At 43.8% G+C, this 24,936-nt stretch overlaps 1 protein-coding gene across 3 annotated transcripts in view; it reads left to right on the forward strand.

Moving 5' to 3' along the window:
* Positions 1–15,181, forward strand: part of KLHDC3 (kelch domain containing 3) — a 44,516-nt gene extending 29,335 nt beyond the window's left edge. For all 3 annotated transcript variants that reach the window (XM_079968920.1, XM_079968919.1, XM_079968921.1), the window contains 3 exons: positions 12,951–13,024; positions 13,265–13,343; positions 14,180–15,181. In XM_079968920.1, the coding sequence (XP_079825046.1) occupies positions 12,951–13,024; positions 13,265–13,343; positions 14,180–14,246 (220 nt within the window). In that variant the 3' untranslated portion in view covers positions 14,247–15,181. The remainder of the gene's footprint in view (positions 1–12,950; positions 13,025–13,264; positions 13,344–14,179) is intronic.
* The last annotated feature ends 9,755 nt before the right edge of the window (positions 15,182–24,936 follow it).

Raw genomic sequence — 24,936 nt, forward strand, 5'->3', positions numbered from 1 at the left:
TTCTTGATGGTAACCATATGTTAAGTATACAAATCTATAAATATAGACAAAGTAAATGTTTATTAGAAATTAATTTATTTTCTCACCTGTTTTACTTGGAAAGTTTCAAAGTAAGTTTTAAGCACAACCTACTAAGCTCTGTCCACTGTGACTCCTTCTATACTAATAAACTTGCAATGTTTAAAGACAGGCAAGATGAGATTAGTAAAGGTAAAGGGATCCCTGACCATTAGGTCCAATCGTGACCGACTCTGGGGTTGCGGCGCTCATCTCGCTTGATTGGCCGAGGGAGCCGGCGTACAGCTTCCAGGTCATATGGCCAGCATGACTAAGCCGCTTCTGGCGAACCAGAGCAGCGCACGGAAACGCCGTTTACCTTCTCGCCGGAGCAGTACCTATTTATCTACTTGCACTTTGACGTGCTTTTGAACTGCTAGGTGGGCAGGAGCAGGGACCGAGCAACGGGAGCTCACCCTGTCGTGGGGATTCGAACTGCCGACCTTCTGATCAGCAAGTTCTAGGCTCTGTGGTTTAACCCACAGTGCCACCCGGGTGCTCCTAAAACTAAAATGAGTGTTCTCAGGAAACCCCTAAACAGATTTAACCACCAACAGACATAACTTCTGGACAAAATACTGTCTTGTCTATTGGTCTGTCTTAAAGAAAAAGAAGAGCAGAGCAAGAGGCGCAGGCAAGTGTTTGATTAATGGTTTGGGAGTATCTGAAGCTGCAATACTTCTACCACTACAGAAGTGTTGATATGATCAGATTTTTGCATGAGAAGACTCTGCCAGCCCCCTACGTAAGCGGCTGTAAATATAATTTAAACTTCCTTTGTAGTGAGTGTCAATAATAACATAACCTATTTTTTTTCATAAGCATCTCATTAATGTTGTTATGACAGGGCTCAGTAGCCTGACTGGATTCATAAGGGTAAAAGCTTCAGAGGCCAGGAATATCCACTTCGTTAGGCATCGCCAGGTTGAAGATGTACATCAAAATTGAGAATATCAGAAACTTGAGACCAACAATGACAAACCAATTTTCCATATCATTGCCTTGGGCTGGCGGTTTCCTTCCCGTATAGCAAACTATACTTTCCATTCTTGAAGGCAGGATATCTCAGATGATGGACTGAGCTATTGATCTGATCCAGTAAGACTTATCTGATATGTTATTTAGACAGCCCCATTAACTCATGAGATTGGGAAGAACCAAAAGGTCATAAAGTTAAACACCTCCCCCTGAAGCACAATCTTCCAGCTATTGCACCATATCTATCTTTCTCGCTTTCTCTCTCTCTGTCACACAGAGATGCACACTCCCGATCAAAGTGTCATCTGCGTCACAAACCATCCAGTCAAGTTGTGTCAGTCTCTGATAACATCCATAAATTGTCTTGCCCTGCAGCAGAGGTGGATAACTTGTGGAATGTCAGATGTTGTTGGGACTCCCAACTCCCACCTGCCAGAGCCAGCATGTCCAATAGTGAGAGATAATGGGAGTTGTAGTTCAGCAACATTTCGAGGGCCATATGTTAGCCATGCCTGACACAGTCAGTCACTCACTGACAGTGAACTCTAGTGTAGCACAATATTAATCAGATGTCTGGAGTAGCCCCTCCATGTGGGGCTGCCTTTAATGATTTGGAAACTTCATCTAGTACAGAACGCAGCCAGCTGGATGTTGAGGCTAGGCAATCGGATCCTGTGCTGATGCAGTGGTTGCCAATGCTGTTTCAAGCCCAATTTGAAATCCGAGGGCTGCATCCCCTCATAGGCAACATTTGGTGGGCATATGCCAGTAGTGGGCATGGCCAAAGGCAAAATTGGATGTGGCAATGAATGTGACACTTAGCTTTGCACAGTAGCCCCACAAAAGTTAATTTCTGCACCCACATACACCTCTCCCCATCCAGGCAAGCAAGTGGTATTTTCAGAACCAAAGCACACATTCCAGCAAGGCACAAAGTACTCGAGGAGGAAGCTGAGCCAGGGCTGGGGAGGAGGCATGGCCCGAGAAAGTCCCAAGGATCAGACACGGAGGCCTGGTGGGGCTGTATCTCACCTCTGGGTTTCAGATTCCTCAGTCTAGTTCCTCGTAAATGGTTTGGAATGAAGTTACTTGTAGGACTACCTTCACATATCTCAGCCTACACACTGATCATCATCCGAAGCCCTTCTCGCACACCTATTTCCATTATGGATACTAGAACACGGCCACACAGTGAAGCTGAATGTTGGAAAACTCAGGACAGACAAAGTGCTTCTTCACACAGCACATAACTGAACTATGGAATTTGCTTCCAGTAGATAGTGATGAACACCAGCTTAGATGGCTTTAAAAAAGAATTAGGCAGAGTCATGGAAAATAGGGCTATCAATGCAACTAACCGTGATAATTAATTTCTTCCTGTATGGATGGAAGGAGCATGCTTTTGTACATTGGTTGCTGGCAAACAGAAGTGGGGCGTGTGCTGTTGCACTCAGGTCCTGCTTGCAGTCTTCCCATAGGTATCTCGCTGACCACTGTGAGTACAAGATGCCTAAACAGGCCTTTGGCTTGATCCAGTATTCTGAGTTTGGTAGACTCAGGGAAGCTTGGTTTTAAGTTGCTTCGGGTTGCCCTGGGCAAAATAAAGTATCTAACAAATAAAAGAAGGAAGGAAAGAGAACCTTTTTTTGGCAGTGGTCTCACTTGTGGAATGCTTGTCAGTGGTGCTACATCATGCCCCCCCCTTCATACCTTGAATATTTATTGGATTTTAAAATTAATTAAAGTTATAATTACTTATTTACCAGAGTGGGTATGTTTTTAGTGTTATTGCTGGTCCTTGTATTACAGTTTTATTATTCTTGAATCTTACTGCTAATTATATTGTATATTGATTGTTGCAACCTACCTTGGGAGGGTTTCTAACCCTACAAGACTGCCTGTAAATACAGTGGTGCCTCGCAAGATGAACAGAATCCGTTCCGCGAGTCTCTTCATCTAGCGGTTTTTTCGTCTTGTGAAGCAACCCTATTAGCGGCTTAGCGGCTTAGCGCTATTAGCGGCTTAGAAAAGGGGGGGGGAGCAAAAAAAATCACAAGACTCGCAAGCCCATAGGGAAATTCGTCTTGTGAAGCGCCTCGAAAAACGGAAAACCCTTTCGTCTAGCGGGTTTTTCGTCTTGCAAGGCATTTGTCTTGCAGGGCACCACTGTATGTTTAATAATGATAATTAATTAGGTCAATTGATCTAAAAACGTTTTACTTGTCTTCACATGCTTCTTCCTTACCCCTTCCTGTGAGCTAGGGGAGCTAAGGATAGTACAGAAGTCACTTTTGATATAGGAAAGATGTGGGGAACAGCCAGCATTTATTTTACACTACTGAACAAAATAATGATAGCGCTGCTTTTTATTATTATAAATATAGGTCTACAGAAAAGAGAAGGATATGCGTATCCTGCATATACATATTTTATATTAAGTATAATACCTTTAGATATAAATAGAGAATGGTCCAATTATTTTAAACAATGAGTGTGATTGTCTATCATAATAGTATGTACTATTTCAAAACGTTAGAAAAGTCACTTTTTCTCAAAATTATGTTGCTAGATTTTTATCACATTAAGTGAAAAGGTAATATGTTACTATGAGCATATTAAAGTAATTAAATAGCAGTTCCAATAGCTTCTTCAGTGTGGTTTTCCCACCTCCATTCTTCACTGTTGAGTGTCACAATAAAAGTGCATTTGAAGTGCCTATTTTGTGTCCGAATTTGGAGGGACGGGGGATGGACAACTTTTATTGCACGTTACAGTTTCCCACATCTTTTGCTGGTTTGATAAGACACTGTTTATAGTGTCAGGAGAGGATAAGAAGGCCAGAAAGGGGGGTTGGGGTGGAGAGGGAGCTTGGTTCACTTCCTCTGAGCAGCTATCAGGTGTGCTCTGGAGCTGGCGGGCTTGATAAGACGTTTTTCCAGGAAGTTGTTGTAAATGAAGAGGTTCCTGCATCTTGTATTGTCCTGAAGGTGACAGGTCACCAGGAAGTGGGGGTGGGGGGAGGGAAGAGATAAAATTTCAGCACAGGGCAAGGATTAGAGAGAACATAAGTGGAAAAATAACAGCCAGCAAATCTCTGGATCCATTGGAAAAATGGAACAGGAGGCATCAAATAGGGAGAGCTAAATCTTATCTGTCTGTTATTCAGACCCACAGGAGCCCTTGCCTCCCTGCTTTTTGCATAGCCTGTATTTCACATTTAGTTTGCAGTCTTCCGCTGAAGATAGACATAAGCTTTTAAAAGAGGTGAGAGTGATAAGTTTGCCACACTGTACCCACATATTTCTTCTGTTCTGTTGTTGTTTCTGGTCAGAAGTGTTTTGCATAAGCAGCACAAAAGCCACTTTCTGGAGATAATAGAGGGATAAATGTACACAGTTGGAAATTGTTCTGCTCTCATCTCATCTTCAGTTTTGTGGTGAGAAATTACTTTTCCATTTTCAGATGTTTCTGTGGTGTTTTCTGTTGGTGTACCATATAGTGAGGAGATCTCAACAGTTTATCTGCAGACCACAAATCAGTGTCCTCAGATCTGCTGCAGGCTCTGTTAAATAAATATCTATCCCATTTCCTGAGGGGTAGTTATTTTAGTCTGTTCAGCAAAAACAACAGAGAGTCTTGTGGCATCTTAAAGACTAGCAAATTTATTAGGGCATAAGCTCTTGTGGACCAGAGTCCACTTTGTCTGGTGTATGGAATGCTGTCTTGAGTTGGCAGAGATATATAGTCATACACATGGGTGGAAAGAGAGAGAAATATGTTAGCAGTAAGATAAGAGGGAAATGGAAAGGCAGGAAACACAGATTGTAAAGCTTAAGTGTAAAAACAATTACAGTGACCAAACACAAACATGTTAGCAGATGTGTACTTTGATTCAGACATATATACAAACTTCATAGCTGGATGTTGAATGTTTAGCTAATCAACTCTTAAAATAGATCCTATCCTGGAGGAGCTGGCCCTCTCAGCTCCTCTTGCCCAAAGAAGAGAGTGCACAGCTTCACACTAACAAGATAGAATAAGGTCACGGTAATTTTGATAAAATTAACCAAACATGAGCTAACAACATAAGCAAAAAAAGTTTGCTTGTTTGTTTTAAAAAAAGATGCAGGTCTGATCTACTGAGCCTCTTGGGCTTGCCAATCAGAAAGTCGGCGGTTCAAAACCCTGCAATGGAGTGAGCTCCCATTGCTCTGTCCCAGCTTCCCCCAACCTAACAGTTTGAAAGCATGCCATTGCAAGTAGATAAATAGGTACCACATCATACGCATTTACTTCCTAAACAGTGAGATTACTATGTGCGATATCTTGGGACTGAAGTTCCCCATTTCATTTGTTCTGTACCATATGTAATACTAAACAGCGCTTGGTAGGACTTCAGCAAAAGGCACTTGTATTGCACATGTACAGCATAGTGTTGATGGATGGAGGTTGCTAGAAGAACTGTATTACTGCTTATTTGATCCTTCCCGAAGGAATTCTGAATGTGATTGGATGCTCTTAAGCTCTCCGTTTCCAAATTTCTAGAGGCCTAGGAGTGTTGCATGTACTTTTTGTGTGTAGGATATGCAGTGGTGGCTGACAAATTAATTTGATTTGAATTCAAATTAATTTATTGGCCTTGCATTTACTGTCTAGGGAGTTCCGTTAAGAGATGTTATTGCCGGTTCTTGCTGATACTCCTCCTACCTAAGTTCAGCTGAGTAAAGTGTATAGAAAGTTGTTAAGGGAGCACAAACCGATGCTCAGATCATCTGGTGTGAAACAGTCAAGCTGACCCACCAGCTTGACTGGCCCCAGAGCCTGGCTGATAACAGAGTAGTAGGTGCCCCAGGTTATCCCTTCATGGGAGCCATTCACCCCCGTGTCTGGCCTTATTCTTCTATAATCATTTTGGCCTTGAACTCTGACGTCTTTTAGCCCTTAAGACTTGTCTGTAATGCAGTAGACACTGCTTTTTTCTCCCTCACAAAGATAAGGAGTGCATTAGGGTTTCCTGACATGGATGTGAACTAAGGTTAGATTATCCTGGCTGGGAAACTGCAGAGCTGTGGTGCTTGAAAGAGCTTTTTCGTGAGCTTAGATAGACAGTGCTGCTTCTCAACAGGTGCTGTCCCTGCTAAGGTTGAAGCTATTGGAAGAATATCTTTGCCCTTATGTGCGCTTTTGTCAGGGCAAAAATTAATAATGCCAACTGTTCTTCCATTTTCTGGCAGAAAAGTGAGAATATCTCATTGATACATGTCTCTAATAAGAGAACTAAAATTGTTAGCTTGTGGATGAAATTGTAGCTTAATTAGATTTGATATTAAAGTATAACATGTTGTTAAGCATCTGTATTAACCCTCCTGTGGTAATGGAACGGCTGTGTGGACCCTAGGTGGTATTTGAAATATTTGTGCAAACCTGAACCAACTTCATACTGCTCAAGAATTATGCCGTCCTGTGGTGTTTAATCTCTCTCCAGTGTCTTTTCATTTATTTATTTATTTTTGCATGCTACCATGAGCCTATTGGTATTGAAGTGGGGGGGGCAGTCTAGTAGGACCGTAAAGATTTCCTTTGAGTTCACTCAACCTTGTTTGTTAATAACATTGTTGGGAAGGTACAATATGAAGAAAATAAGTGATGAGCTGGAAGAGGCTGCTTAATCCTTCTACTTACCACTTGTTTTCAACTGCAGCACCATACCACCCAGCCTGTTTCATCCCCACCTAGCATCTCAGGTTCCAAAGCAGTCCCAGATGTCTTGTGGCAAGCCTGCTGGAGAAAATCTCAAAAAGGTTTTGAATGAGTATTTTTATCTCTGTCATCACATTGCAGTTCCAAATCCAGAATAAGGTATTTGAACTCCCAGGTCATTCAGTCTTGCTATACTGCCGCACAAAGACCTCCTTTGGGGTTAGCCAGCGTAAGGATGATGAAGGGCACTAGAAGAGGGCTCCATGTCCTCCTTGCGCAGTTAAACAACAGGCATTGAGCAACTCACAGGAGGATTATTCTAGAAATATAATAAGGTCCAGACACTTCATAAAGCAATACAGGACCAGGACAATGTGGAGCATCTTTACTGGTTCCAGACACTTCATTTCCCCCACCTGGATTTGGACCTGAAAGACTAGGACCAAGTGTAGGTACATGGAGGGCAAGTTATAGGGAAGCGCAGTTTGAGACATTGCGCAACATCATTACTGGTGACAGAGCATGTCTGTTACGGCATTAGCATTATCTTCTCATTTCCTGGCTTTGTGTATTTTAAGCCAACATGAGACCCTTACTCTGGCATTGAACTGGTAGGTTTCTTGATCATATTTCTGTGACTTTGATTTGCATTCCACAGACAGACAGACACACACACACACACACACACACACACACTGCTCCTTCATTGTACTCTTCCTTGATTTAGCTAATAGTTTTTTGATGGACAGGTAACAGGACCTTGTTCTTTTAAGAATGATTCCTGTGGGTCCCGAAGAACATAAAACATGAATCCTCTGTCCTAGCTTTATTGAATTTACTTGAATATATCTATTAAGCACTATATAAATAGGAACTAAAATATCTGCTGGTTGCTGAAGAAGCCAAGGTAGTAATGGATTGGACACCAGAGTGTTGTTTTATATTTAAAAGCTGTCAGGAAGGCAGGGAACTAAAGAGTAAAAATGAATAGCATGCTGTTTATCTTGTTAAAACCTACCAGTGACATACTCAAGGCTCTGTACTAGACCCAGTGTTGAATTGAATGATTCTATAGAAACAATAGGTCAAGGATAACCATATTTTCTGTTCTTATTCACTACTGGTGGAAAATAACCAGCGCTGCTCAGGAATTCTAAGGAACCAATTTATAAATTGATAATAGAATATAATGTGGTAGTTTCTAGGGCTGTGCACAGGTCCCTGATCTCCAACCCACCCGCCCCAATACCAACGAAACTGGCCAGAGGGTTTAGTCCTGTTGAGTCCTGTTTCACTAGTGTGTTCCTCATGGGGAACAAGTTGGTGGTGCAGACCCCTTCAGCCAACAGGATTTCACCCTTGACATGGTCGCACCTGCACTGCTGCTGTACATGCTGAGCTGCCATGCCACACCTGCTTGCCCACTCCTCTGTGTCATTGCCCCTCAGTGTAGTTTATGCCCTAGCCATTCTTCCTGCCACTGACAACAACACCACCACCTACCTCTCAATGGCTGGCACTTATCCAGCTGCTATCGCTGCTGCTTCCACCAGCACTGCATTATGAGAAGCAGTTGTCTGAGCTGGACCCACCTCACTCACCGCCACCCCCTACAAACTGATTCCTGCACCAACCAACTCCCATCTTCATGGGTGCAATAACCAATGGTGAACTACCAACTGACCACTGGTCTTGGCCCAGCACATTGTTTGTAGCTGGTTCTTCTCTCCTCTCCTCTCCCCCCTCCACTCGTCCTGGGGTTAGGTCTCTTCTGTCCTTGGGTCCTCAGTCTCACACCTGCCCCTGATGTTTGCTTCCTCAGCATGTTCTCTTTGAGTAGCATGCTGGCAAAAGGTCTCCCTGCAGCTGTTTGGAACAGGCTGGTTCAGCATCTTAATTCAAAATGGTATTTGACAGTTTCCAAACAGACCAAAACGTGCTCCTCAGTCTCAGAAACTTTCATGCCCAATTGGGTGACAGTATCTTCAGAAGTGTCCAAATCAGTGCAGTGTGGAATGGTTTGGTCCGCCATCTTGGTTCAAAGTGGTGTCTGATGGTATCTACCCAAATGTAGACAAAAACTGGTTCCTCCATCTTAGAAACTGTTTGGCAATGATCTCTTCAGAGGTGTCCAAATCCATAGAAAACGGACGGACAGATGAACCACTTTCCAAAATATATAGTAGACATAGAGGTACAAAGGCTAGAAGTACATTTTACTACATGATGTTGATTGTACTAATGTTGTTTTTCATCATTCTGAGCACAAAGGAGATGTAGGCTAAAAATATTTTAAATATATAAAATAAAAAGGAATTGGAAGTAAGTGCTCCATTTCTAAAAATCCAAAGAGAGATGTGGCACTGAAGTGTGAAGACACTTGCTCTTTAAAACATTTAAACTTAGCCTAATAGTTATCTAAAAATTTGATTTTTTTAAAGAGTAAAATGAATATATCTAAAATTTAAGATATAACATTGGAAAATTAGATTGTAAGGTGGGGACAAGGTGATAAATTGCTGGTTTAATTTTTATAAATTTGGAACGCAGGAGCGGGAGATGTGAGGAAGTCCAAAGAGGACAAGAAAATATGTTATAAAATGTGATATTTCTGTATGTTTTGTTTTGTGTGTTGTAACTAAAAAACCCTTAATAAATATTATATATATATATAAAAAATGAAGTGTGAAGACACTTGCTTCCTCTCACCCATTCTGAAAATGCAGAATGCTGCTGCTTTGTACCACAACTTGATTTGAAATTTGATAAAATTGCTTCAGGAGACCAACCACTGCTAGTTGGCCATCCTGGCTGTAGATAGTAAGACGATGGGCACCTGCAACCCATAACTAAAAGGAAATATTGGTAGTAAAATGATAATAATAATAATAATAATAATAATAATAATAATAATAATAATTTATTTGTACCCCGCCCATCTGGCTGGGTTTCCCCAGCCACTCTGGGCGGCTTCCAACAGAGATGAAAAATACAATAAATGAAAAATTCAAAAGTAGATGAAATTTAATGCAGTTGCATAGTCAGTAAAATGTAGTACCAAGGAACTTTAGAATTACTCACATCCTTTACAGGACTCTAATCTAGCAATTACTTGAGAAGGCTGTTACGTATCTGGGGAAAGCCGAGTTTATGCCACTGTTCTCAGTGTGCTGTCATTTTGCCAAAGCAAACCCTTCAAGACCAAGTGTGAAAAACCATGGCAGAAGGTCAGATATTCTGATGATTAAGAATGGTTTCATATTTTGGTTCCATACATAAAGTGATTCTTTTTTTTTTAGTTGACAGGCTGAGGGGGGAAGTAGAGAAGCCAAGTGATTAAGCATGTAGAAAACTCTATAAAGAGATAGGGATTTGTGTTATTTCACTGGGGCCAGGCAGAAAAAGTATTTTAATCAATAAATGCCAAGCTGTTAGATTGGAAGCAGAGATTCAAGAGAAGATTGTGAATAGATGGCAGGAACACTCAGAGCTACAAGTGGGACCTTCAACAAAATGTTGCCGTGAGTAATTCTTCTGTGCAGGATTTTAGCCAGCAGTGCCAGCTTACAGGATATTCCATTCTATTTCCCACCACCACCACCAAATTTTTTAATATATATAATTTTTTCCCACCCAACAGTCAGTGTTCTGTAGTCACTGAAAATGCTCAGTTCTTATTAGCTGATTCATGGGAGGAGCTCCCGCTTAGAGGTTTTTCTTTCTCTCAAATGTAGTAGTTGTAATGTTATTATTTATACCCCACATATCTGGCTTGGTTTCCCCAGCCACCCTGGGTGGCTTCCAATGCACACAAAAACATGATAAAATACCAGACATTAAAAACCTTCTAAAAGAAGGCGGCCTTCTAAAAGTTGTATAGTTATTTATCTCCTTAACATCTGATGGGAAGGCAGGAATAACAACATTTGGTATTCCTCCACTTGCTGAAACCACCCGTTAGTTTGTGGATGGTGCCAGATGAGCTACATAAGAATTTGCTTTTGGAGAATGAGTCAGCCATTAGTGCATAAAATGGTAGCTGTATGAGGCAGAAAGATGAAACCTCTTATTTATCTCCAAATATTGGTGATTTGAGTGCGGTCTTCACAAAGCAGTCATTTACACAGTTATGTAATATCAGTGATGTACCTATAGGCAGATGAAGCATAGTTATAATTCACTCTGACTATTTCCGTCCTCTGATTTTATGGCTCTTCCATTCCACCAATTTATTAACCTTATTGATTTATTGATTTATTTATTTTTCAAGTAACATTTATACACTGCTTGATTGTAAAAAACAACAACCTCAAAGTGGTTTACAAAAGATTTCCTTGCATAAGGTTTACGTGGAGACCAGATTATGTTCAGTCTTCACTGAGAATTTAGATTTAGTTTACGTGTTGGATATACAACAGTGAGCATTCATCCTGATTTGCTTGTGGGGTGTTTACGCATCTCCCCATTAATCACTCATTCTTTCCACACTTTTCAATGCACTTCCTTGTCACTGTCAAAATTATTTCTATTTAAAAATGAATTTGCTGTGCTAAGACAGCAGAGTGCTTTAATCCGCTTTAATTGTCCAAACCTAACTTTTCAAGGATGCACTTGAATCCCTTCCACAAAATAATGACAGTCTGGAGCCTCCCTTAGTGTAAGGCAGCAAAGGGAGAGACTGGCTTATGTTTGTTTATTTTTTGCAAGGAATCTGCTTCTCTCCCAGTCGCCTGCCTATTATTCTGTTTAAGAGTCTGCCAACCCCTGTATCTGTTATTCGAGTTGATTTGGTGGGTTAAAAAAACCACACCTTTAGCAAGAAAGAATCCTTTCAACTTTAGAGAAGAACTCAGACGTCACTGGTGTTGTGGAGTGATCAAATACACAACCTAAATCTGATTCCTCCCCCACTGCTCCCAAGTTGGCTGCCTGCTAGGGGTCTCTGTGACCTTCTGCGATAATGAAATTTCCAGATGGTGCAGGAACATCCTGCCCTGGCTGCTGCGAGGGCAGAGCAAGGAGCCTTGTTTGTTTGCTAGGGAAGAAGAGAGGCTGGAGCAAATGAAGCAACTGGGCAGAAGCCTGTACAAACAGGTCAAGCCCATGCCCCAAAGTATCCCCTTTCTAACATGCTCAGGTTTCTCCTTTCTTAAACCACGGCTGACAGATCTGCTACATTTCCATGCTCATCTGGGGTATTTCTTTGTGTCCACATAGAGGTTTAGCGCGCAGTATGCAGAGATTTGCTGCCACAATTATTCCTGGTACTAAGCAAAGTGATTAAGGCAAACCTGTTGCCTTGATGATGGTATTCTGAACGGCAATGCTGAGAGGAGAACCGAGGGAGTCTAGTGTGTCTTTGAATGGAGTTCATATAAGATGGGAGGGAATTGCAAAGCTAATGTAGAGTTGGGATTCCCAAGCTATGGTCTGCCGACAATGAGCAGTTTGTGAGCTTCATTAAGGTAGTCTGCAATGTGTCTGTAAAAATACTATTAAAAATCATACAGCATCTGGCACAGCGCATTACAGTGGCTACAAAAGGCAGAAAAGTCATTAAGAAGTCCTCCAAGACTCTCAGCAATTTGTGCAGGGGACATTTAAGGAACCACTGATGCAGAGTAACACAGAGTGGGGAGTTTGTATCTATTGGGCAGAGGCATGGGGCGGGGGGAGGGAGAGGGAGAGAGAGAGGAAACTACTGCAAGGAAGTTGTATGGATAGAATCCAGTGTTGTTTTTCATTTTTGTAACCTGCCAGGGTACGTAGAAGTGCAAGGTATACGTGTTTCAAATAAATTTCATAGACTGAAATAAATACATATCACAGTCTCATTGCTAATGCAGGAATAGCAAAGTGGGGAAGGGAAGACTTCGTTTGCAAAGAGACTATTTCCATCCTGACACATCCTTTTGAATTGCAGAGGATAGGGCAGAGGTAAAGGAAATAATCTTGAAGGTTAAAGGAATAGATGGCAGCATTAGACATAAGGCAGTAAAGGGAGTAGGAACTGAAAACAAACAGCGTTGGCTTGGCCAGCAGTAAACACAGAGGTTATTAAAGAGAGCCTTTGCTATCAGCAGCTGCACTTTGTTAGGTAACACTGAAGTCAGGGAGACCCTGTGGAATAGTTCAGAACTCTGGAAGAATCCGAAACACAGCCTTAATTTGTAGTGAATTGCAGTGATTGATGGGGTTTTCTTTGTTTTCCACAGCCCATCCCCAGAGGAAGGCATGGGAGATGAATTTGACCTGATGGATCACTCAGACCTGTACATCTTAGACTTCAGTATGTGAACATTTCCTCCTTATGTTGCCTTTAGTAACCACTTCCCCTAGGTTGAATCTCCTGGTGTGTTTTCTTTACATTAAAAAGCCTGGTCAAAGTAGCTGTAATAGCTGTACTGTCTCCTTGTCCCATTGAGGGAGCTGCCTAGTGCAGTTAATTTGGCTTACTTTTTATGCTTCTCATGGGCTGCTTCCAAGAAGGGCAGTTTTATCATCATACTGTATGCTTCTTTTTCTTCAGGTCCCAGCTTAAAAACACTCTGTAAACTGGCAGTGATACAGTATAACCTTGACCAGTCCTGTCTCCCTCATGACATCAGGTAAGTTACTTATCCCCATGCAGGGATGTTCAATATATCTAAACCACTTGTTATATACTACACAAAAGATAGTATTTTACCAGGGCAGACTATTTCCCCCTCTACCCAATATTGTCCGACTGGTACTAAGTCTCCATTAGAAGTATTTCCCATCACCTGCTACATGATCTTTTTAATTGGAGATGCCAGGGTTCAAACCTAGGACTTTCGGCACAAACACTGTGCCATTGATTTCTCTTCCCCCAGTCTTCCCATTTTGTGTTTGTTGTTGGTGGTGGCATCTGTCTGTCTCGAAAGACAATGGAGTGCGCCTCCAGGGGTGAAGTCAAACCGCTGCATTAGCAGACCTCCCTGAGGCGCAAGCCTGGGCAGTGTGTATGGGAGGTCCAGATGACAAGACCCGTTCTCCCAGCCTCACTGATGTGGTCCAAAGGAAAGCAGAGCAATACATTTGGCACCAGCTTGGCTGCAGGAGTTGCCGGAAGGAGGCGTACACGGCACCATCCAACCACCATGTTTAGTATCTGAAACATCTTGACTGTTGTTGTTGTTGTTGTTGTTTAGTTGTGTCTGACTCTTCGTGACCCCATAGACCAGAGCACGCCAGGCACTCCTGTCTTCCACTGCCACCCGCAGTTTGGTCAGACTCATGCTGGCAGCTTTGAGAACACTGTCCAACCATCTCGTCCTCTGTCGTCCCCTTCTCCTTGTGCCCTCCATCTTTCCCAACATCAGGGTCTTTTCCAGGGAGTCTTCTCTTCTCATGAGGTGGCCCTCAGCTTCAGGATCTGTGTTTTATTGTGCCTGTGTTTAATTCTAGCCCATTGTCTCTGCAGGTGGGAGCTTGCAGCAATGACGACAAACAGCAACATCAGCCGACCCATCTTCTCCTCTCATGGATAATCCAGTCTCCTGCTCCCCCCTCCCAGCTGCCCTCGGCCCCCCGCCTTGCAGACATCATCTACCGTCTCCTTCACTGTGCATGAATGTTTAGCCTATTCAGGAAAGGGGCACTGCTTCACCTTCACATAAGAGATTTCTTTGTAGCCCAGCGCTAAGAGGGCTCTACTTGCCCATCCTGCTGCCACACCTCTCCAGCTGCAACTTTGCCGAGACCTCGCCTTAAAGGCAGCATGCATGCAGAATTGGACAGTGCGCTCTACAGAGAAGCAGTGCAGGTGTGCTCCTGCTCCTGCTGCTGGACACTACAGCTTACATTTCTCTATGGCGGTAGTGCAACTTGAATAATAGGAACAAAAGAAACTCAATCTCAGGACTAACTGGTGTAAGGCCAGCATGTGCTTCGCATAAGTCTAGGATCAAAGGCAAACCAAGCAAGGACTTACCAAGACCCAACTTCTCTACGTCCCTAGCCATTTTGAGTGCCTGGCCCTCACCATTAACCCAAGGGCTGAACCAGGTGCCCTGTCTTAAGCCATTTTCTCTGCTCCGCTGTGAGCGCAGAAAAGCATGCCTGGTCTTACATATTTTGAAATTTGACTGGGTTTGCCCTTCTCCATTGGGCATCCAGGGGAACTCCATATATATGTATGTATATATATATATATATGAGATAATCAAGCACTCGCTGCCTTTACAGTAGTGTGGACTTCTGTGAGGTCAGACTCTTTGCTTGGAAGAGGAGGGGGAAATGATGACAACTCTGCCCGCCTAGGCAAGGAGTGGCCATCCAAGATCTCATAGGACTGAGTAGAACAGAGACTTTTCTGTGCCTGTTGCAGGAGGGGTCACTGCAAGATCTTAAATGCTGCTGCCCAGTTTCATGTGTAACAAGCAGCACCTCTGAATTTATAAATATGGGGGGCAGGGAAGCTAAACTTTGGTAGCCTTGCGTGTCTGCTTTTTGTATGGCTGGAGGGTGAGTGATGGACCCGTGCAAAGAGCTGGGGGCACAGGGCCCGGAGATCGCAAACTGAGCCTGAAATCAGAGAACTGGTCTCACTTTGTGGCTAATGGCATGCACTGGGAAGCCGTCTGTTCAAATCTTCCTTTGACCAGGACTTGCTGGATGACCTTAAGCAAACTTCTCAGCTTCAGCCCCCACCTGAAATTCAGGAGTATTATTTGCCTGCCTTACGGAGATGTCGTAAGGATAAGTGAAGTGTTTCATATATTCGAAAGTGCTATATAAATGCTCCACATTATTTAAGATAAAATTGGGCTTCGTTGTCACCCTTATTAAACAAGGCTTTCAGCCAGCCAAGACCACCCTGGTGCCTCAAAGCTGCCTGTCTCAAATGTTCCATTGACCTATTTAACCCAGTATCAAAATTACACAATCTTGGGTGGGGAGATCAGAAGCTCATCCCTTTTGCTTTCTTATTCCTTTTCTTACCCAAACATATGACCTGCTTTGTTTTCTTCTGCGTCCGTGAAGAGGTTGACATCCCAAAATGCTAGCAGCACCCCATGGACTGGAAAAAGCATGGGGGCAAGGAAGAAGAGAGGGTACATGCAGTAGCTTTGACCCTGCTTAATTTACGCATTGCTTTCCCAGCCAAGCATTGTACTCTGTGGGCTTATCTGTGATGCAAGGCAGCAGTTAGCCTCTTAACCCACAGTGCCTCTAGAACAGTGTTTCCCAACCTTGTGCCTCCAGCTGTTTTTGGACTACAATTCCCATCATCCCTTGCCACTCGTCTTGCTAGTCAGGGATGATGGGAGTTGCAGTTCAAAAACAGCTGGAGGCACAAGGTTGGGAAACACTGCTCTAGAAAACCCTGGTGTAATGGACAATGCTTTAATGTTAGGTGGGTGTATATGGATATTCACAACTATGATGAGAAGATTGTGTGTGTGTGTGTGTGTGTGTGTGTTTGTGTGTGTGTACACACGTATGATGAGCACATTAACCACATTGCAAGAACACTGGATGGAACAAATGTGACCAAAACAAAAACAATAGCCAAGGGGTTCAGGTGCACACATATCTTTGTTCCTCCATGTTTTTCACCATGACATGCACGGCTGGTTCACATAAGGTATGTTCATCACTTGATGTGTGAATAAGCCATCACAGAACCAGGCATTCTATAGAGCACTCTTATATCACCTTCCCATGCTCAAAAATAATGCAGTTCCTTTGTTCAGCTGCCACTGACCAAGTGTGAAAAGTGCTTGTCAGATTTTCAGTTTATCACACCCCAGATAACAAAAACCGGGACTCTTCCAAGTTCCAGCCTGCTCTTTTTTGCTTGCCTTCTCTTGTTTTCTCTGCCGCATGGATTTTATTCTTTGATGGACTTTGATCAAATAACTGCAGAATGCTTGCCGCCCAACATTTACTTATTTGTAAATGTTATCTGAATTAGTCCTTGTCTACCTCACCCAATTTGTGAAGAGCGTTTGCAGTTCTGCAGTTAATTGTATTGGCTTATTAGGCACACTTACATGTTTAACTATCTCTTCTGAGATATTCCTTCTGAGGTGGTAGATCAGACCTTGCTACTTCTGTGGCAAACTCATCTACAAATCCCAAAATCGTAGCCTTGAGTTAAAATAGCACAAATTAGTCACTGGCAAATAGTTCAGTTAGTTTTATAGAGAACAAACAGAATGTCTCTAGTTCAATTACAGCACCACAGAACCCTTATCTGTGATTTCCTCCCTAGTAACTGTGATGAACTGTCTGTGGTCGTGATATATACCCTGCTTCTAAATGCAGTTGCTAAAAAATAGGCTTTATCCTAGTCTCAAAACTTCAGTTACTTATTTGGGTTAAAAATGGAAGCTAGTGTTTAAACACTGGCTATCTTTTTACAATTTGATTAATTTCATACTTCTTTGTGTCAATTATGATTTAAATCATTCTTAAACTGAGAAAATCGGACTTCCACCATGATTCCCAGTTGCGTGAGAAATTAATGCTACTTGGTAATGAAGGTGGTATTTGTGAACAGCCTGTTTCTCCAAGACAAGAAAGCTTTATATATGGTAGTTGAATTTCCCTAAAGGTTTTGATAGCATGACCCTGAGTCTTATTTTCTGATTTGTGGCTTTTAATCTCATGGTCTGTTGTTACAGCTGTATCTGTACTTTACATTTCAATTGTTTGTGGTCATTCCCTCTCTGCAAAGACCACTGGGAACTCTAGTTTGGGGAGGGATGAACAGAGATATAACAGAATGCTAAGTAGCCTCCTCAAACTACACTTCTGAAAATTCTTTGGGGAAAGCCATGGCAAGTAATCTAGTATAAAGCAAACATTTGTGCTGTAGGTACATAGACCAAATCTGTGATAAGGCTCTCTTGATTTCTCCCCAGGAGGAAGGCACAAGTGCCAGAAATTTCACGCTTTTTCATTTGGGTGATCAAGACAAGTAAGGAGGGACGTCATAGAGCTGTTTAAAATCATGCTCAGAATCAAAAACATGGTTTTTAATCTTCTCGTAATACTAGGAACGCTGGGCCATCCAAGGAAGCTCTTAATGGTGGGAGATTCCGGGCGAACAAAAGGAAATGCTTCACATTGCTCAGAGAATTTGCTGTCACAAACTCTGGTGATGGCCAGCAGCATAGAAAAGCGCTTAGACAAATTTATGAAGGATATAAGACTATCAGAATAGCGGCATACAACCTCCAGCATCAGAAGCAGCACGGCTCTGGGTTCCAGTCACTGGGAAGCAAGAGCAGGAAAGGGCTGATACATTTATGTCCTGCTTGCGAGCGTTGGGAAACGCGATACCGAGCTAAATAGGCCTTGGGCCTGATCCTGCAGGGCTGTTCTTCTGTTCCTAATCTGTTCTTCTCTGTTGCATACAGTATCTTGATTGCTGGCAAAGGCACGTGGTTTCTTCCACTGTACAAGAGAAGGGGTGCTGGCAGCAACACTTGGACACTCCCAAGAAAAGTGACCAGAGTTCATACTGGCCCCAGACTCTCTCACCTGTCTTGGCTATTGATGTTTTTCAGTGGTCAGTGCAAGCAGTGGCAGCTGGACTGGTTGCACTTAGTCCTACATTAAGGGAACAATATGAATCAGGCTTTAGCTTTCTGAAGTTAGATGACTTGAGTCATCTGGGGGACGTGTCCCTCTGTTACAGGAATTATTTCTGCTGCAGAATCTACCTCTTGCCTTTTGCAATCTGTGGTGTGTTTTTTTACGGAGATCAGCTACCTTCCCCCTGCCCCCCCCCCAAAACAAACCAAACATCGTCCATGACAACATAAAAGCAAATGCGAACAATGCACAATCCAATGCCGCAAAACACATCTTCATGGTTAGTGTCAGAGTTTTAAATGTAGCATACCAGCTCACAGCCAAGAATCTGCTACAAAACTTTTAAATGTCTTCAAGGCTGAAAAGGCAGCAGTTTTGGAGGCACATGGAGAGAGCCCTACTGAAACAGATCAAAGGCCCCTCTGATACTCTGCTCCCACAATAGCCAACCAGGTACTGTATTTTTTGCTCTATAAGACGCACTTTTTCCCTCCTAAAAAGTAAGGGGAAATGTGTGTGTGTCTTACGGAGCGAATGCAGGCTGTGCAGCTATCCCAGAAGCCAGAACAGCAAGAGGGATTGTTGCTTTCACTGCACAGCAATCCCTCTTGCTGTTCTGGCTTCTGGGATTCAGAATATTTTTTCCTTCTCCAAAAACTAGGTGCATCTTATAGAGCAAAAAATACGGTACTTCTGCGAATCCTCCAAGCCAGACCTGACTGCAACAGTGCGCTCTTGCTTGTTTCCCAAGCAAGCCTGGAAGCGCTATATTGCCATCATGGCTAGTAGCCATTTTAACCTCAATGAAGTATGAGGTGGCCACTCCTTCCTATAGTGTTCAGACACATTTTGTGTGCTGTTCATGGTTTTGCATATTTTTGAGAGAATACAACCCCCCCTCCCCAGCAAAATCCACTTGCCAGAGGCAAAAGTGGGATGGGCATACATACCATTAGCATCCTTTCATCTTCTCAAATCCACCACCCTCCTGTCTCCAGCCTCAGAGGTAGGCAGAGGCTTACAGAACAATCCTGAGGAAAACCAGTTTAAGTTAAGTTGGTGTAAATTCCTCCTGTTCCATACTCCATTCAGGAGCCAGACTGAGCCTGGCAAAGAGAAAACAAGCCATCAAAGCAGACTTTGTCTTAGCAGCAGCAGCCAGAGTGGTGTAGTGGTTAAGAGCAGTGGACTTGTAATCTGGTGAACCAGGTTCACGTCTCCGCTCCTCCACCTGCAGCTGCTGGGTGACCTTGGGCCAGTCACACTTCTTTGAAGTCTCTCAGCCCCACTCACCTCACAGAGTGTTTGTTGTGGGGGAGGAAGGGAAAGGAGATTGTTAGCCGCTTTGAGACTCCTTTAGGTAGTGATAAAGCAGGATATCAAATCCAAACCCTGGTGTAACTTTTGCCAGGTCATGTGGCTGAGCCAAATGGTTTGTAACGGATGTCTTTCTTTGCCGCATCCCTAACGCTTTTTTTTACACCAGGCTAAGTTCTACGCCCGGGTAGCTCAGTCGGTAGAGCATCAGACTTTTAATCTGAGGGTCCAGGGTTCAAGTCCCTGCTCGGGCGTTCTTAACTTAGGGACGCAGGTGGCGCTGTGGGTTAAAGCCTCAGCACCTAGGGCTTGCCGATCGAAAGGTCGGCGGTTCGAATCCCTGCGGCGGGGTGCGCTCCCGCTGCTCGGTCCCAGCACCTGCCAACCTAGCAGTTCGAAAGCACCTCCGGGTGCAAGTAGATAAATAGGGACCGCTTACCAGCGGGAAGGTAAACGGCGTTTCCGTGTGCGGCTCTGGCTCTGGCTCTGGCCAGAGCAGCGATGTCACGCTGGCCACGTGACCCGGAAGTGTCTCCGGACAGCGCTGGCCCCTGGCCTCTTAAGTGAGATGGGCGCACAACCCCAGAGTCTGTCAAGACTGGCCCGTACGGGCAGGGGTACCCTTACCTTTAAGTTCTACCAGTTTAAATCCTGCTGGCTGACTGCTGGCATAGGTCCTGTTCAGTCAGGATGCGAGCGTTCTTGGGAAAGATTTGGCACTACAACGGGGATAGCTTCAACCTGTATCCTTTTCAGCCGGACCTGATTGACAGGTGTGCTGCAGAGCTACACTTCCCTACCGGCTCCTAACAAGCAGGGAACTTTGTGCCCATTTTTATTGGATTATCCTTAGCAGCCTCCCCACCCCCACCCCACCCCCCCACCAGTCTGTGCGATTTAAAAATCTCTTAGCTGAAAATTAATTAGGTTCTCAACACGTGTTCTTCACAGCTCTCCTGTGTGCATGTGAGCCTTGTCATTACATTTCCCCAACCTGCACAGAGTCTCACATCTCTCCTAGGTGGATAATTGATTCAGGACTGAGAGTTCGACAAGAAGTATTGTTCTATTAAGATGCAAAGCCACAGTACTCTGGGCTGGGCTCCAGACTGAGTGGGACAGAAAGAAATTGCATTTTTAAAAAGGGAAAGGAGGAGAGAATCCGCTTTGCTGGTGCAATCTGGTGCAACACTCAGCCCAGGTTGAAATGTCTGGGTCTAGCCGCAGGGTATCCATGTTTGCATGTATTAATTATAAAAAAGAGAATACACCCAATTACATTTCCCTTATCGGTGTGCAACCACAGCCAGTCGCCATCCATAGCAGAAGACATACTGTGGTACCTCGGGTTACATACGCTTCAGGTTACATACGCTTCAGATTACAGACTCCACTAACCCAGAAATATTGCTTCAGGTTAAGAACTTTGCTTCAGGATGAGAACAGAAATCGTGCTCTGGCGGCAGCAGAACGCCCCATTAGCTAAAGTGGTGCTTCAGGTTTAGAACAGTTTCAGGTTAAATACGGACCTCCGGAACGAATTAAGTACTTAACCTGAGGCACCACTGTACTTTGCTCGATAAGACCACCAGCTTCTGATATACTAATAGTGAACTCATTCTTTCTCCAGGTGCAGATTCTTGTGTAAATCATGAGGTTGAGTTTTTGTTTTCTGTTTCTGTACAAACAGCCCGATGAGAAATGAATGTGTACAGTGGCCACAGAACACTTAATACTAATGAATGGGAGAAGGGAATTGGCTGGAATGGATTTTCCCAGAAGAGGACATGGCTGGCTATAACTTTGATCAGGAGCACTCCACCCACTTGCAAGAAATAGTTCCAAGTCTCATTTGTTCCATTTCTAACAATGCACAGGCAGATAGATGCCTCTAGGAAGCTTACATGCCGAACACGAGCATTAACCATCCCATTGTTTTCTTTCCAGCATCTTTGTTGGAAAGAGATGCTTTCTGAACACAGAGATTTCATTCTTAGACATGAATGTCTGATTGCCAGTTTCCACAAATTTGTCTAACCCTCTTTTAAACAGCCACCTAAGTGCACAAGAAGGGACACGGGTGGCGCTGTGGGTTAAACCACAGATCCTAGGACTTGCCGATGAGTAGGTCGGTGGCTTGAATCCCCACGACGGGGTGAGCTCCCATTACTCGGTCCCTGTTCCTGCCAACCTAGCAGTTTGATAGTAGGTCAAAGTGCAAGTAGATAAATAGGTACCGCTCCAGCGGAAAGGTAAACGGTGTTTCCGTGCGCTGCTCTGGTTCACTAGAAGCGGCTTAGTCATGTTGGCCACATGACCCGGAAGTTGTATGCCAACTCCCTCGGCCAGTAAAGCGAGATGAGCGCCGTAACCCCAGAGTCGGCCACGACTGGACCTAACGGTCAGGGGTCCCTTTACCTTTACCTAAGTGCACAAGAGGCTGTCCTTAATTCTGCATTTGGTGTAGAGGTGCTTTGTTCTGAACCTACGGCAGTGCCAACTAAATTTCACTGGCCACTAGTTTTCCAGCTACAGTGAAAAAAAGAGACCAGTCTCTCTCTCCCTTCTCTCTACACTATAATTTTTCTGCTGGGGAAGATGCTATAGAGGCCAAGCAGTGTGTCAAAATGGGGAAACTTAGGCAATTTCCCTAGTTATGAAAATATGGGTGTTACAAGCATTTTAGGCTATGTGCTGTTGGAGAGTAGCCAGGTATGCAAGCTCCCCACCCCAACCTCAGCCCTGTACTGAACATCTCTTAAAGATGTGTGCTAAACTATCTTCAAATGAGCATGATAGCAATTCATTTTCTTTGCTCATGTGATAAGAAAGCTGTTTATGTGATGCTATTTGTAGAAGCGGATCTTTTTGTTGATCAGGGACTGCAGCAGAAATGTGACGATGTGCCTTGGTAAATGTTTTGCCTTCTGTTTTAATGAGAGCTGCTAGACTACCATCCAGGTTCAAGGTAACCCCTATTATATGTCTGGCAATTGCCTTTTTTTCCTTTTCCTTTTTTGCTTCTGCCTTGGCTGCTATGCTATTAGTTATGCTATTTCAACGCTGTTCCAGCCTTTTCCAACCCCCTACGCCAAAGGGATGCAGCCCATTTGTCAGATATTTTCTCTCTCACCTTCCAGAAGCATTAACCTTCATTTCCTTGCAAATTAACCTCTTACAATCTTCTTGATTCATTTCTCTCCAGTCTCCTCATTTTCCTAGTCTTCTGCCGAGTTTGCTTAGAGGGGGAAACGAGAGTTTGTACAGAGAAGCAACCAGCAGCACCCAGTACACAAACACCCCTGCTCCCCAGTCCAGTGCAAAAGCGGGAGAGATCCATATTCACTCCATAATGTCCAAGTGCAGCGTTGGCTCCAGGTGTCCAAAGACACCATCCTTGGCGTCCCCTCCCTGCCATTGTTGCCAACTGCTGCTGCTCCTGGTCCACAATCTTTACTGCCAGGCAGGGTGCCCCCAAGGTTGAAGGGGACTACATGTGCCATCACACCCATCTCCCAACACTGAGCAGCCCAATGCAACTTTCAGTCTCTCCAAGTGTCCCTTTTTTCCAGGGACGTCTCTGATTTAGAGAAGCTGTCCCAGTTTCTGATTTGATCCCAGAATGTCCTGCTTTTCCTTAGGACGTCCCTATTTTCATTGGAGAAATGTTGGAGGGTATGGAGTTTTGTTATGTTTTTATATGTCTTGGAAGTCGCCCAGAATGGCAACCCAGTCAAATGGGTGGGGTATAAATAATAAAATTCTTCTTAATATTATTATGGAAAAGGACATTCCTATTGGAGGGACTGGTGTTACCATCTCCAGCCGCGGAGGCAGAGCAGAGCCTAGTGGCCTAGTGGCCATGGATAGTCTTCTCCGCCACCAATTTTTCTAATCCTCTTTCAAAGCCATCCAAGTAGGTGGCCACACTGCCTCCTGTGTAGGTGAGTTCCACAGTTTAACTCTGTCCTGCATAAAGAAGTATTTTGTCTGCCCTGGCTCTCCCAACATCCATTGGATATCCACGACTTCTGCTTTTACAAGAGAAGTAAAACTTGCGTTTATTCATTTCCTTCATGCAATGCCTAATTTTTATAAATTTCCAGCTTGTTACCTCTTACGTGCCTTTTTTTCCTGAACCATTAAGTCCCAAACACTGCAACGTTCCTTCAAAGGGGAGCCTCTCCATCCCCTTCATCCTTTGGGCAGCCCTCTTCTGACCTTTTTCTAGCTCTACAACTGTAGAATAGGAGAAAGACAGATTTGGCTCGGGGATTCCTAGTTGCTGATCTCCAATTTAAATTTGTGGGATTCTGGGCACAGGGTTTGATTAAATGCCCCGTGCAGTCCCCCTGCAGCTTCATGTCAGTGATGGCAATAATGGAAAGGGAAGCATACAAAATCCTTTAAGCTTTCTCTGGAGCACACCCATGAGATGGATCACGACGGAGGAGATGAGGTCATTCTGGTTACAGCAGACAGCTTGCACAATCAACATTTCAAGCACCTTCTGTTTGTAACCCTAATTTTTATATTAAAGAGACTCCCGCCGCTGCTTCTTACCTTATGGAATCTAATGGCTGCATACACTGCCTGCTTTTTAAATTTTATTTTAATGTTCTGGCAGGAAAGGGATCTAAATCTTCATGGTCTCAATGCTGCAGATGCATATTGGAACCCAGGGAATCGAATATGGAACCGGGGAATTAACTTACACTTCTAACTATGCACAGTCTCCTTCAGGACAACCCAGGTGTTACATCTCTTTCTCTCCCCTTAAAAGAAACCCCATTGCAGCCCTGAGTTAGGAGCCTTGTCAAGGAGAAATAACAGAAAACCTTGCAAAATAAATAAATAAATATATGTCACCAACACCTATATGAAGCCTGAATTCACCTGCCAAAAGGTTCATAGGTATCTGAAATTTATTTATTGCATTTATATCCTGCCTTTTATAGCCCACGTGGTTCTTCACCTCCTTGTTTAATCTCACAACAAGGTAGATTAGGCTGAGAGATAGTGACTGGCCCAAGGTCATCCAGTGAGCTTCAAGATTGAGTGGGGATTCGAATTTGGTCTCCCATGCCCTAGTCCGACACTCTAATCCAGGGGTAGGCAACCTAAGGCCCATGGGCCAGAAGTCACCCACAGGCAGGGCCTTGCAGAACCAGGCAGAGGCCCGGGCCAGGTAGATAATGTGCCCCCCTTTTTTTTACCCTGGGGATAACTGTGCAGATGCAGACACCGACACCGGAAGTCGCGGGCGCGCATGCACATTAGCAATCCGGCCCACAGAGGACTCTCCATTGGCGTGAA

Source organism: Podarcis cretensis (assembly GCF_951804945.1).
Source record: "Podarcis cretensis genome assembly, chromosome: 3".
Classification (NCBI taxonomy): Eukaryota; Metazoa; Chordata; class Lepidosauria; order Squamata; family Lacertidae; genus Podarcis; species Podarcis cretensis.